The sequence below is a fragment of the Microcebus murinus genome, chromosome 9, assembly GCF_040939455.1.
Source record: "Microcebus murinus isolate Inina chromosome 9, M.murinus_Inina_mat1.0, whole genome shotgun sequence".
Classification (NCBI taxonomy): Eukaryota; Metazoa; Chordata; class Mammalia; order Primates; family Cheirogaleidae; genus Microcebus; species Microcebus murinus.
Genome location: NC_134112.1, coordinates 37,723,199 through 37,736,962, shown reverse-complemented (window position 1 = coordinate 37,736,962; position 13,764 = coordinate 37,723,199). Strand labels below are relative to the sequence as shown.

General features: G+C 36.0%; 1 protein-coding gene across 1 annotated transcript in view; it reads right to left on the bottom strand.

The window, feature by feature from the left end:
* Positions 1-13,387, bottom strand: part of VWDE (von Willebrand factor D and EGF domains) — an 85,616-nt gene extending 72,229 nt beyond the window's left edge. The window contains exons 1-3 of the mRNA XM_076006216.1: positions 13,303-13,387; positions 4,336-4,529; positions 3,592-4,180 (exon numbers count right to left, since the gene is read on the bottom strand). Of these exons, the coding sequence (XP_075862331.1) occupies positions 3,592-4,180; positions 4,336-4,529; positions 13,303-13,387 (868 nt within the window). The remainder of the gene's footprint in view (positions 1-3,591; positions 4,181-4,335; positions 4,530-13,302) is intronic.
* Between the last annotated feature and the right edge of the window lie 377 nt (positions 13,388-13,764).

Genomic DNA, 13,764 nt, shown 5'->3' with positions numbered 1-13,764 from the left:
AAATGATACAATATACCATATCAATAGAATAAAAATAAAATCCACATATTCATCTCAATAGACAGAAAAAGCATTTGAAAAAATTCAACACTTTTTCATGATAAAAATACTCAACAAACTAGGAATAGAAAAAAGTTTCTTCAACTTGATAAAGGGCATCCACAAAAATTCCACAGCTTACATCTTACTTGAATAAGAAAGAATGGATGCTTTCCTATAAGATCAGGAACAAGATAGGGATGTCTATTCTCACACTTCAATTTAGCATTATACTTTAGGTTCTAGCCCTGGCAATTAGGCGAGATAAATAAATAAAAAATATTCAGATTGGAAAGGAAGAAGTAAAACTATTTCTGTTTACAGATGACATCATCTTGAATATAAAACATCCTAAGGATTCCACTAAAAAAACTACAGTACAAATGTCCTTTAGTATTCGGGGGAGGGGGGGATTGGTTCCAGAACACCTGCAGATACCAAAATCCACACATAACCCCCATAAAGAAAGTTGGCCCTCTCTATATTTGGGTTTCCCACCCCACAAATACTGTATTTTTGATCCATGTTTGTTTGCAAATATGGAACTTGCTGATATTGAGGCCCAAGGGTATTTATTCAAAAAATCCAGGTATAAGTGGATTCATGCTGTTCAAATCTCTGAATTTAAAGGTCAACTGTATTAGAACTAATAAATGAGTTCAGTCACATTATTATACATGTGTGACAAATAGCCTGAAAATGAAATTTTTAAAAAAATCCATTTACAATTAATTAATTCAAAAGAACAAAATACTTAGGAATAAATTTAACAAAAGAAGTATAAAACATATTCAATATCACTAAATATTGCAAGAAGAAATTAAAGATCTAAGTAAAAGGAAATACATTCATGTTCAACAATCAGAATACTTAATATTGTTAACATGGCAATATTGATCCACAGATTCATGACAATCCCTATTAAAATACCAGCTGACTCCTTTGTTAAAACTAACAAACTAATTCTAAAATTCATATGAAATTTCAAGGAACTCAGAATAGCTAAAACAACATTGAGAAAGAACAAAGAGGAAGAACTCACATTTTCCTGTTTCAAAATTTACTTCAAAGCAAAAATAATGAAGAAAATGTGGTACTGGCATAAGTACAGACATACAGATCAATGAATAGAATCAAGAGTCCAGAAATAAACCTATGAGTCTATGATCAAGTGACTTTTGACAGAGATGCCAAAACCATTCAATGGTGAAAGAGTGGTCTTTTCAACAAATGTGTTGGAAAATCTGAATAACCATATGCAAAAAAAAAAAAAATGAAGTTAGACACTTACCTTATACATATACGTACCATATACAAAAATTAATTCAAAATTGATTTAAGACCAAAATATAAGAACTAAAACTTTAAAACTCATGGAAAAAAAATACTGGGCTAAAGCTTCATGACTTTAGATTTGAGAATGGATTCCAAGATATGACAACAAAAGTATAAGCAACGAAGAAATAGATACATTGGGCTTCATCAAAATTAAAAAGTTCCGTGCTCCAAAGGACACTAGAAAGTGAAAAGACAGCCCAGAGAAGGGGGAGGAAATAATTGAAAATCACATATCCAATAAGAGATTTCTATTTAGACCATCCAAGTAACACATACAATTCAATAAGAGGAAGGTCAAGAACACAATTTAAAAAATGGCAAAGGACCTGAGAAGATACACAAATGTCCAATAAGAATATCAAAAATGTTTGACATCATTAGTCATTAGGAAAATGCAAATCAAACTACAATGAGATATCACTTCACTTCTATGAGGATGGCTAGAATCAAAATGTCAGATACATTTTGTCAAATTCAGGTGTTAATGGGAACAGGAAGAAATAGGAAGCTTCATACACTACTGCAGGAATATAAAACAGCACAGCCACTTTGGAAAACATCTGGCTGTTTCTCAAATAGTCATGTAGTTACCTTATGACCCAGTAATTCCACTCCTAGTACTTTAGAGAAATGAAAACATATCCAAACAAAAACTTATATCTGGGTGTTTATAGCAGTATTATTTATAACAGCCAAAAGGTAGAAACAATCCAAATATTCATTAACTTATGAATGTATATACAAAATGTGGTATATCCTTACAATGGAATATTATTCCACCCTAAAAGGAAATGAAGTACTGACACAAGCCATAAGATGGATGAACCTTGAAAACATTCTGCTAAGTGAAAGAAGCCAGTGACTAAAGACATCCTATTATATAATTCCATTTATCTAAAATAACCACAATAGGCAAATCCAAAGAGACAAAGTAGATTAGTAATTGCTTATGGTTGGTAAAGCAAGGAGGGTGATGGAGGGTATGTGGGACAATAACTAACCGTATGATATTTCTTTCTGAAATGATAAAAATGTTCTGAAATAGACTGTAGTGATGGTTGTACATATCTGTGAATATACCAAAAACCACAGAATTACACACTTTAAGTGAGTGGTCTGTATGGTATATGAACTATATCTTAATAAAAGCTATTTGAAAAGTCTCAATAAATATAATTTCCATTCACCTCTTCTTCTAGTTCTACTCTATTAAACATAAGTTATCACCTTTAACATGATATGATCTTCAAATCTGATAATGGATAATATTTGCCTTCAGTAGGAAGATTACAAAGCTATCCTATAGAGGCAAAAAAGGGTTATATGATCCATGGTAAACATGAAAGCATCTTCTCTTATAAATATTTGTCTTTTTTTCTGTAAATATTTAGCTAACCGTAATGAATGAATATGTGATATATTATTACAGGTATTTTTAAAGCTCATTATAAAGACCGAGTAAGTCTGTAAGTAAACCAAAGAAGGCACAGATAAATGATGCTTTGTCAAAGTGTATCATTTCAGGAAATTACTAATAAATTGAGTTTTAATACCCTTTTTAAGAATTTTACAGGGGAGATTGCTTGTCCTTCCTTTCAGCAAAGCAAACTTAACACTAATAAAACGGATTAAGATCAACAAGATGATAAGAAGACAAAACTATACTCTGAACCATTATCAATATAAACGTACTAATACATAATATTTTTCAAGCTGCCACAAATCAGATTTATTTCTAAAAAGCATAAGGAAACTTACAACATAAAAGCGAGACAACTTTCATTTAATATTCCTATCTATATGAACACAAAAACAAGCAGGAAGGGCTAATGGACATTGTTTTGTAAACTTTCACTGTCTTTTGAACTAAGTTTTCTTTGTCATGGATTAAAGAAGTGGGAGGGGAGCGTTCTCTCTGCAGGAATCTCTTTTACAGTAGCAAAACTTATTCTAACAGATATACAAAAATATAATGCAGTACACAAAACTTAATGATCTATTGTAGGGATAAAATGTTCACCGATTAATTATTTCTGGAGCTGGGGAAGGCTGTAGAAATCGAGCCGTTTGGAAATGAACTCTTTTCTGATAATTCAGAACACCTTGCTAGGACACCTGGCAGATCCAGCGAAAGTTTCTTAACAGTAAATTAAAAGGCCCTTAAAGAGCAGGGCATCAGCAGGAAACAAACAAACACAAAAACAGAACCCAGACCCAACCGGGTTCTTAGAGAAGGAGAGGAGGCACGACGGCCAGTGCGCAAAATCGAAGAGCCCCAGGATGTAACACGACCGTTTCTAAGGCAGCGGCGGGACACTGCAGACGCGTGCAAGGAACAAACATCAGCAGGGACCGTGAAGACGCTCAGGGGCGCTCCGCTCGTCATCCGAGAAGTCAGCCCCCCACCCCCATAGCCCAGACCGGGCCCTGCGCCGCCACCCGCCAGCGCCCTACCTGGCCGACCTTCCCCCGGGGCCAGGAGCGTCAGCGCCACGGCCAGCGCCCAGGCTCCGCCGGGCATCGCTGCAGCCGCGGGCGGGGCGGACGGAAGGCGTCGCAGGGCCCCCGCAGCCTTCAGCCCCGCTCTCTGTGGATTTTCTGAGTCTGTCCCTGCTCGGCCTACAGGGAAGCTGCACGTCCTTGCGCTGGGGCGCAGCCAGTTTTTCCCACGAACGGAGACGCGAGCCTTCGCGCTGCCGCTCTGCGACTCCTCCCTCCCAACTTTGGCGGCCCGCGGGCCGGGAGGCCACGCCCTGCCTGTCCCGGACACCGCGGTGGGTGCGCCGGGCGCGTCCTGCTGGGGCTACATCACCTTGGGAGTCACCCGGCGCACAGCCCGGAGTCAAGCTCCGGGACGTAGTTTGGCACGCAGTCTTTCTGTCTTAACAGATGCTTTACAAAAAAATTAGTAATCCCAGAAACTGCTCAGCTGGACCTTCAGTTAAAGAAGCCTTTCACGGTTCTGTTGGAAGGGGCAGGACCCCTGACTGTGATGGCAGTTAGATTCCTAACCGCATAATCTGGGGTGCTCGTTTGCTCTGGAAGCCGAGCATGCTTCTCAGAAGATGCTCTCGCAGACGATGCCAGAGCACTCTCAGTTGCGCAGCGGTGACCCAGTGACCCAGCATGCTTCAGCACATGGCCGCACGACTCTCAAGGTGGCGCTGAGGATGGTTTCCAGTCCATGGAGCTGTATTCAGAGATGCGGTTGCCTCTGAAGAGGGAGAGGGTCCTTTTCTCAACTGATTCTACATCTTTTTGTATATCGAAACGAAACCTCACTCTCCCTAGTTTTTCTCTGGTGGTCTCAGTCCTTGAGTCCCCCTATCCATCACCTGGGACTTGGCCCTTTTACCTGAGGGGAAAGGAGCCACTGGTCATCAGCCGATAGAGTGAGGATCCTGAAGGCAGCAGAGTTTAGACCACAGTTCCACCTCTAGATTTGGAAGATCAAAGTTGGAGTAGGCATAGTGGTGCCCAAAGATATGAGGTGCCCAAATGCACCCAATTTTTCTCCATATAAGTGAGTTAAAATGGAAAAAATATAAAAGCAATTTAAGAAATTTATTCAAGGGTCTGTACCTTGGATCCACAAGAATGTACTGACTAATTATTAGTTACAGAACTGTGCGAAGAACAAAAAGCAATAAAAATGGTATTTAACACATATCTGGTGAGGTTAACCAAACATTGGTATAAGATTCATTTTTTTATATATGTATTTTTTTATTTTTGAAAAGAAGAAAAAATAATGGATGAATGGTATCTTAATTATGGATTCTTGATGGTGCTTATAAAATGTAGTAAATATCGCCAAGAGAAAAATAATAAGAATGTCTGAGGGAAGAAGAAATAAAGCCAAGAGCTAATAAGTACAATAGCTTAAATGAAAAGAAAAGCCTGTTAGCAGAAAATTTCAAATGATTTTCTCAGAAAAAGAAATAGGTCTTGTTAGGTTCATTTCTGAAATGATGATGGGCTTGTTTGAGTGAAAAAAAAATTCAGGGGGAAGAAAGACACAGTTATTAAGTGCATAAACCCTGGGTTAAGGACACCTGGGCTCTAATCCTAGATCTGCTACCTAATTATTGGCTGTGTAACCCTGAACACCACATTCAACTCCTCTTCATTTTTCTGTACAATGGAAATGATGATGATAATATTTACCCCATACAGTTTAAGAATCAAAAGTATGTGTATGTAATCATGTGTGAGAGGGGCAGAAGGTGTAGGTAGAGAGAGAACACTCAGAATAGTGTCCGGTCCAGAGTAGCTATTAAGAATGAATATACTAGTTTACTGTTATTAAAACAAGAGTGAAATTCTACATAATTATACATTGTCTTATATCTTATTAAGTAAAGGCGCACCATTTCTCAGCATTACTCTATCACTGTGTGCTGCACAATTTGGAGTAACCTTACTGAAAAACACATATTTATGTAACCGTGTAAATTCCTCATCCCATGTATGTTTTACTAAATGATTGAGCTCTTGCTCTTTCTTGCCCAGAAATGTAAAATTGGTAAGATTGCTTGTATAGTTTACTTAGGCTGAACACAAGTACACTCAATAGCAGTAGCTAAGATGCACGTCAGGTCATTTTTTTCAATGTGTTTTCTTCATAATGTTGATGAGAAAAAAAAATGATTCCTGGCTGGGGCCACTGTGTGTGGAGCTGGCACATTCTCCCAATGTCTGCATGGGGCATACAGAGGTACTCCGGCTTCCTCCAACATCTCAAAGATGTGCATATTCAGACAGGCGCAGTGGCTCACACCTGTAATCCTAGCACTCTGGGAGGCCAAGGCGGGCAGATTGCTTGAGGTCAGGAGTTCGAAACCAGCCTGAGCAAGAGTGAGACCCCATCTCTACTATAAATAGAAAGAAATTAATTGGCCAACTAATATATATAGAAAAAATTAGCCGGGCATGGTGGCGCATGCCTGTAGTCCCAGCTACTCAGGAGGCTGAGGCAGTAGGATTGCTTGAGCCCAGAAGTTTGAGGTTGCTGTGAGCTAGGCTGACGCCAAGGCACTCACTGTAGCCTGGGCAACTAAATGAGACTCTGTCTCAAAAAAATGAAAAAAAAAAAAAAAAAAAGCATGTTCAAGTCAAGTCAGTGTGTCTAGATAGTCCCAGTCTCAGTGAGTGTGGGTGTGTGTGTGAACGCATTCTTTGATGGGATGAAGTCCTAACCAGGGCGGGTTCCTATCTAGAGCCCTGAGCTGCTAGTAGAGGTTCCGGCCACTCACCCAACCTGAACTGGAATAAATTGGTAAATAATTATCTTACTTGTTTTTATTAATCTCTCTTAAATGTATGTGTAGCTCACATTTATTTCATTGTTTTATGTTAGAAGTGTTTTGGTCTTTATTTAGAAGTTGGTGATGTTTTTGTGACCAGAAATATGCTATCGGAACTTGCTTCTTGTTTATATTAATTTGCCTATGGTAAAATTGGTTTCGTTTTGTCATTGGGCTTAAAGTTAGTTTCCAGGAACCTACATTAAATGAGGACTTACTGTATTTGGCTATCAGTGTGACCAAGCAGTGAAAGGTGATGGGCTGAGAGAAAAAAGAAGCCCAAAACGAAGGTAAGATGAGAAACAACATGTGAGAGTGATAGAGAAACACGGAAATTCACACACATGCACAAAGAGAAGGTGAGAGACACACAGTCAGAGAGTGAGAGAGAAATAGAGGCAGACAGGGATGGAGACAGAGAGAAAGAGGTAACCTAGTTCCTGATGGCTTTCCATTCTGTGACTCCAGAGTTTCATGAAGACCACCTATATTTCCTCTGCTGGAGTTCAATGGTACATCCACGATACACTGCCTATATACAAATTGAGTTTAAATGAATTTGAGTTTTGTTGTTGTTGTTTACAACTGAAAGAATATTGTCTAACACCGTTAGAAAATATAAGCCACGTAAATTATTGAATATTTTGTTGTGTCTAAGTATTTTGCTAGAGATAGAATAGAAAAATGCAAATGTGATTTGTATTTAGATGGTGCAGTCATTTGTTTAGGGGGGAAATAAACTGGTCATTTGATCATACAGAACCTATCCAATCACAGAGTTTTACAGAAAAGTATGCTTTGTTCATCACAGAGTAAAAGAAAATCAGAAGATAAGCTCAATATGTTTTACAAAAAGATAATTCAGTCCTAGAAAGACTGGAATACCGTAGCAGCTTTTCTTTTCAAATAGCCTGATGACAACCTATAAATGATTAATAATTTCACTGTGGTCAGTTACAGTGATTATGAATGAAAACAGTGACAGGAAAGATAGAAGTAAGATTTGCTGGTATAAGCCCAACCACATTGCCACATAATTGCCACATATACCCCATCTTTAATCCTCATTCATAAGCTGAGTTTCCAGTCTCGTTTCCTCATTCTCTTTCCTGCATTTAAAAGTTTCCTATTTTTTAAATTGTTTAAAAATAAATGAGAAAAAGCTGGATGAGAATGAAGACAGAGACAGTTTTATTTCATATTAATGAAGAAAATTAGTTGATAAGTGAAAAACATTACAGAAAATATTTTACCCATGATATATCTACTTCATGTAGATCTAGAATTATGAAAAGTTATAATTTTTAAAAGGAAAAGAATTACAGCAAATCTTTTATTGAGTTGTCCCTAAAAAGCCCCTCTAAACATGGTTCCTTCTTTAGTCTTCCCTGTTCTGGAAAATGGCACCATTCAGTACCCTTCATCACAAACTAAGAAGAGGGTGTGAGGCCTCCTCCCTTCTCTCTCATTCACTGCTCCACCTCTGCATTCAATCTGTGAACAGGGAGTCCAAAGAAACCTCAAAACCATCTGTTGTTCTGTATCATCTCTGCTACCCTGCAGGTCCAAGCCATGCCCATGGCTCCCATGGATCCCCGCATGTACTTGGTCCTGTGCTTTAATCAGGCCTTATCCCATCTATATCTCTGCCATACAATAGCCATGGTGAGCTCTTAAATTGTATATCACACCATGTCTCTGCCCTGAAATCTCTCACTGGCCTCCCATCAGTAATGGGTGAAAATACAGGTACTATTACCTACAATACCTGGCCCCTACCTACCTCTGCAAATTCAAATGCATGTCGTCTTTCCCACTATCACTCTCGCTCCTCAGCTCTCTACATGTGCTATGCTTCAGCTCACCCACCTTGTGAAAGTTTCTAAAAAAACAACAAGCATTACCCAGACAGGGTTGACTGCTTATCCTACAGGTCTCAGCTGAATTTCATTTCCTGAATACCCTGTTTAAATTAGCTCCTTACCCCAGGTCACTCTCTAGCATTACACCATTTATTTCCAATGCAGAAGTTAAAACAAACTAAATATTTAATCTGTATCCTTGCCTATTGTCTCTTTTTTCTACTAGAATGTAAGGTCTGTTCCAGGCTGTTTTGTTCACCTCTGTATCCCTGGCATGAATGAATCTAAGGTTAGTAAGTATTTTTAAGTAATAAATCCTAGACAATGTTCATATTAGAAGGAGGAGTGAAGCTCTCACTCTAATTTTGCTTATCGTACTTTAAAAAAATATCATTTCATCAGAAACATCTCAATTGACTTGGGTAAAAAAATAAGTATTCACAATGCATTTACTATCCTAGACAGTGGTTCTTAGTTTTCAAACACTATGCCAGATTCCAATTGCCATTTTAACTAGTTACCAAAGATTTTGTGGCTTAAAACAACACGATTTTTTAACCTGATTATATAAATTTATTATCTTACATCTCTGGAAGTCAGAAGTATAAAATCAGTTTCCTTTTTAATTTTTTTGACATTGTTGATTATCTCTCATTTCTTTATTTTCTGCTTTTATTTTTCTTTTCTTACTCTTTTCTTTCTTTTCTTACTCTTTTATTGAGACATAATTGACAAGCAAAAATTGTATATTTTAAGGTATATATGTGATGTTTTGATAAACAGAAGAAACTGTGAAAAGATTATACAATCAAGCTAATCAACAAATCTATCACCTCACACCATTAATCTTTTTTGTGGAGAGACTAAGATCTATTTTCTTAGCAAATTTCAAGTATACAGTATTATTAACTATAATCACTATGTTGTACATTAGATTGCCAGAACCTACTCATTCTGAATAACTGATACTTTGTACATTTTGACCATCATCTCCCCATTACCTCCCCTCCCCCAGCCCCTGGCAATCACCATTCTACTTTTTGCTTATATGTATTCAACAAACTAGATTCCACATGTAAGTGAGATCTAGTCATATTTTCCTTCTATTTCTGGCTTATTTTACTAAGCATAATGTCCTCTAGATTCATCCATCTCATCACCAATAACAGGATTTCCTTCCTTCTTTTTTAAAGCTAAATAATATTTCAGTGTAGCATCTTCTCTCCTCTCTGACTTCTGCTTCATTTCTTAAGTCTCTGACTCTGATCCTCCTGTATTCTTCTTATAAAGATACCTGGGTTTATACTGAGCTCATCTAGATAATCCAGGATAAACTCCCTGTCTCCAGATCCTTAACTTAATCACATTTACAAGGTCTCTTTACAATATAGAATAACATATTCACAAATTCCTAGGATTAGGCGCTCTTGACATATTAGGAGATGGGGGTCATTATTCACTCTATCACACCTGGACTTTCAAAACCTTAGCCATCTACCACAGACTAGTGGTGTACTAGTATATAGCTATCCCAAAAGTAGAAAAATATTTCACTTATCAGTAAAAAGAATTAACAGCAATCTTTAATTCATTGTTTTCTCATCAGTAAATTAGAGAATTATACTATATGATTGCAATAGACTTTTTTATTATAAAATTTGAGCATTTGAATGTGGAAAAATAAATCTAATGGTACCAAATATTTTGCAGAAGACTAAGAAATTAATTTTCAAAAGTTTTCTTTCTGGAATTTTTATACAATAAAAGCAACAATTTAAAATGATTATTTTAATAAAGCAATTAACTACTTTCAACTTAGTATTTTCCATAATATGGTTTAAAAACTGAGACTGGAATACCTTTGAAGTTGGAAAAGGTGTGTATTTTCCCTTTCAATAGCCATCCATATACTTCAAGGAATATTGTTTGCATCTGGAATATACATCATAAAATGACTCTGAAATTACATTGTCTTGCTATTAAGTGTCATGGCTATAAATGAATATTATATAGACTCTTCTAAAATCCTTAAATAAAATGTTGTAGCAGGTGGTAAAACTATGTGACAGTTCAGTTTTTGTTTATATGATTTATGTATCCATCCCTTTCTAAATCACAAAGCATTTTGAGCCTCATAATTATAACTTATAATATAATGGATAGTTTGTAACTGAAAATGGGTAGTTAGAATTACAAAACTATCTAATAGATGTTAGTAAACTTTGTTTTTGTCCTATTATGCCAAACACCCATGCTTATTCAATTTGAAATGAGCTAGATATTTTAGATTATATAATCTTGATTTTTAAAACAACTTTATTGAGATATAGTTTACATAAAATAAAATTCACCTGTTTTAGTATACAACTTAATGAATTTTAGTATTTACAGAGATGTACAAACATCACCACAATCTAATTTTAGAACATTTCCATCATTCTAAAATGAAACCCCACCCCAATTTATAATCACTTCCCATTCCAACCACAGATCATAGGGAACAGCTAATCTACCTTCTGTCTCTATATGGTTCTCTTTTTTGGATATTCATATAAGTGGAACCATATATGTACTTTTCTGACTGGCTTCTTTCACTTTTTGAGATTGTTCATGTTGTAGATTAATTTATACTTTATACTTTTTATTGATAAATAATATTCCATTCTATGGACAGACCACATTTTGCTCATCTATTCATCATTTGATAAACATTTTGGATTGCTCCCATTCTGGGTCATTATGAATAATGCTGATATAAACATTTCAGTGTGAGCCTTTATGTGGACATGTATGTTCATTATTTGGGGTAGAGTTCTAGAAGTGGAGTAGCTAAGTCATATGACAAGACTATGCTTAAATTTCTTAAGAAACTGCCATATTGTTTTCCAACAAAATTGTTTTAAAAAGGAAATTTGAATATCATATATGTGTTCTTGGCTTGTTTTCATTCTTTTCCAAAATAAAAATTCTCCAGAAATAGTTTGATTAAAAAATTAGGTGTCCTATTTTTTCCATGATTTAATTTTGAAACTACATTAGCAACAACTTTAGAATAGGTTAAGCCATTATTTTTATTTGAAAAAAAAATGATTACCTCAAAAATGGCAATGCACCCCGTTTGATATTAGATGAAATAAAGTAAAATCTCTGTATAAAGTTGAAATGGCACACTTTGAAGTTAATCTCTAAAAGGTACTCAAAGTCATATCATGAATCTTGCATCTGAAAATATTGCCAAAATTGCTGAAATTTTCAGCTGTTTTTCTTCATATGCCTAACAGCAACCCTTTCAGATTTCAAATACTGTTTAGAACAGTAAAAGAAAAACCAAACATTTTAGTGTGTTTAATTAAATTACTGGATTTGCTTATATTTTAGGTATTAATAATCATTATCAAATTTTAGCTTGTAATTAAAGTCTTGATATGAGGTAGGGAGAAAATACAAGTCTAATTAGCTTCATTGGTTAAGTGGGACTATGCACATATATGTATTTTGTCTTTCTGGATCTGTAAATATCTCCAAAAATTATTATATAAATCAGAATTGTTCATTGAAATTTATTGTTTTCAATCAAGAAAAAAATAACAACATGAGTTTCTGTGGAAGTTTCCAAGGAAGGAAGGGATGAGATTGTAGCTCTCTACGTGTAATACTGAACATCCATGTGCAATCAAACCATAATAAGAGCCTATCTGCTAGGTGATAGTAGAACACTATATATCTCAGTTTCACCCTTAACATTCTGACACTTAATCTGGATGACAAAGGAACTACACCTCAAAATAAGGGAAGAGATAAATACAATTGACTATAAATCAGACTGCAAAAAAAAATTGCATGTTGAAGAAACATGCATCTTCTTGTAAATTGCCATGTTGAGCAACTGCTTTAATCATAGGCTTTGAATAAAATGAAGCCTTTGAAAAGACCTCTTTCTTCTCCTTTACTACCAAGAAAATTCCTAGTCTTGCTTCAGGAAACTGAGTTTCCTGTCCATCATTTCTTAAAACCACAAGTTGTTTCTATTGAATGGTAGTTCCCCTCCAGCCACTAACAAACTATAATGAAAGAATTTTGTAGATGATAGAGGACATTGTCTGCATTAAATGAAGAGAGGTTTCAAAAAAACCACAAATTATTATGTTCACGATTCATTTCTTAAAGTCAAATGTATACCTCACTACATAGAAGCAGGATATAAACAAGAAGATTTCCAGGAGAACTTGGCAGAAAAATCTTTTTTTAAAAAATGGATCTCTTTAAACCACAATTTCAAACAGTGAGCAGTTTGCTTTAATAAATCAGCATGATCTATGTATAATGATAATCTCTAAAAACAATAGACTAGCATAAGTACCCAATTGGAAAGACAATTGAGTTTTTGCCTCTCTTAATTGCATTACATTTTTAATAAATTGAAATATTAACATTTGTTATATTTTATGTTTCAAGAAATATTTTTCAAAGTCATAATTTTGGGGGTGCTGTAGCTGAAGCAGAGATAATACATAAGTTACTTAAAAATAGTCAGATGGCTGTATTAGTGAACGTGTTTGCAGGAACAAACACCACTGTGATATTATAAGTGCACAAACACCACTGTGATATTATAAGTGCACAAACACCACTGTGATATTATATGTAAAAGTGGAGAGGGATTTAATAGAGAGATTGGATGCTCATGAAATCATTACAAGCACTGAAAAGAAGACTCTAGTCTGGGTCCCAGGAATCTCAGAGCACAAACATCTGACCTGATATAGGAACTCCTCCTTCTGCCCTTGTCAGGAACATGAGGAAGCTTACAGTGGCCCTGCAGCCACCAACACTGTTCTCCATGGCTGCAACATTGCTGAATAGAAAATGGGACCAAAATCTGGCCATTACCTTACTAAAATGCTCCTAGACACACATGAAACTGAAGAGTAGGGACTGGATTGGAGCACTGCTACAGAAAACTTACTTTTGTATTCTTTTCTGCCTGAAGAAAAAACATAAAAGCAGTAGCAAGATGGGCACTGCTTCACAGGTGCCTCCTGAATCATGAGTCCAATGGTGGAAATCAAATTTGCATCTGGAAAGTTACCTAGACTGGATCATGGAACCAAAGTGTTTAATTTTTTAGCTGCTGTGATACAGGAAAGCAGACTAAGAGGAAATGGGAATGAAAGCTGAATGCCAACTGACAATATTCAGGACAAAGTTAAGAAGCCAGC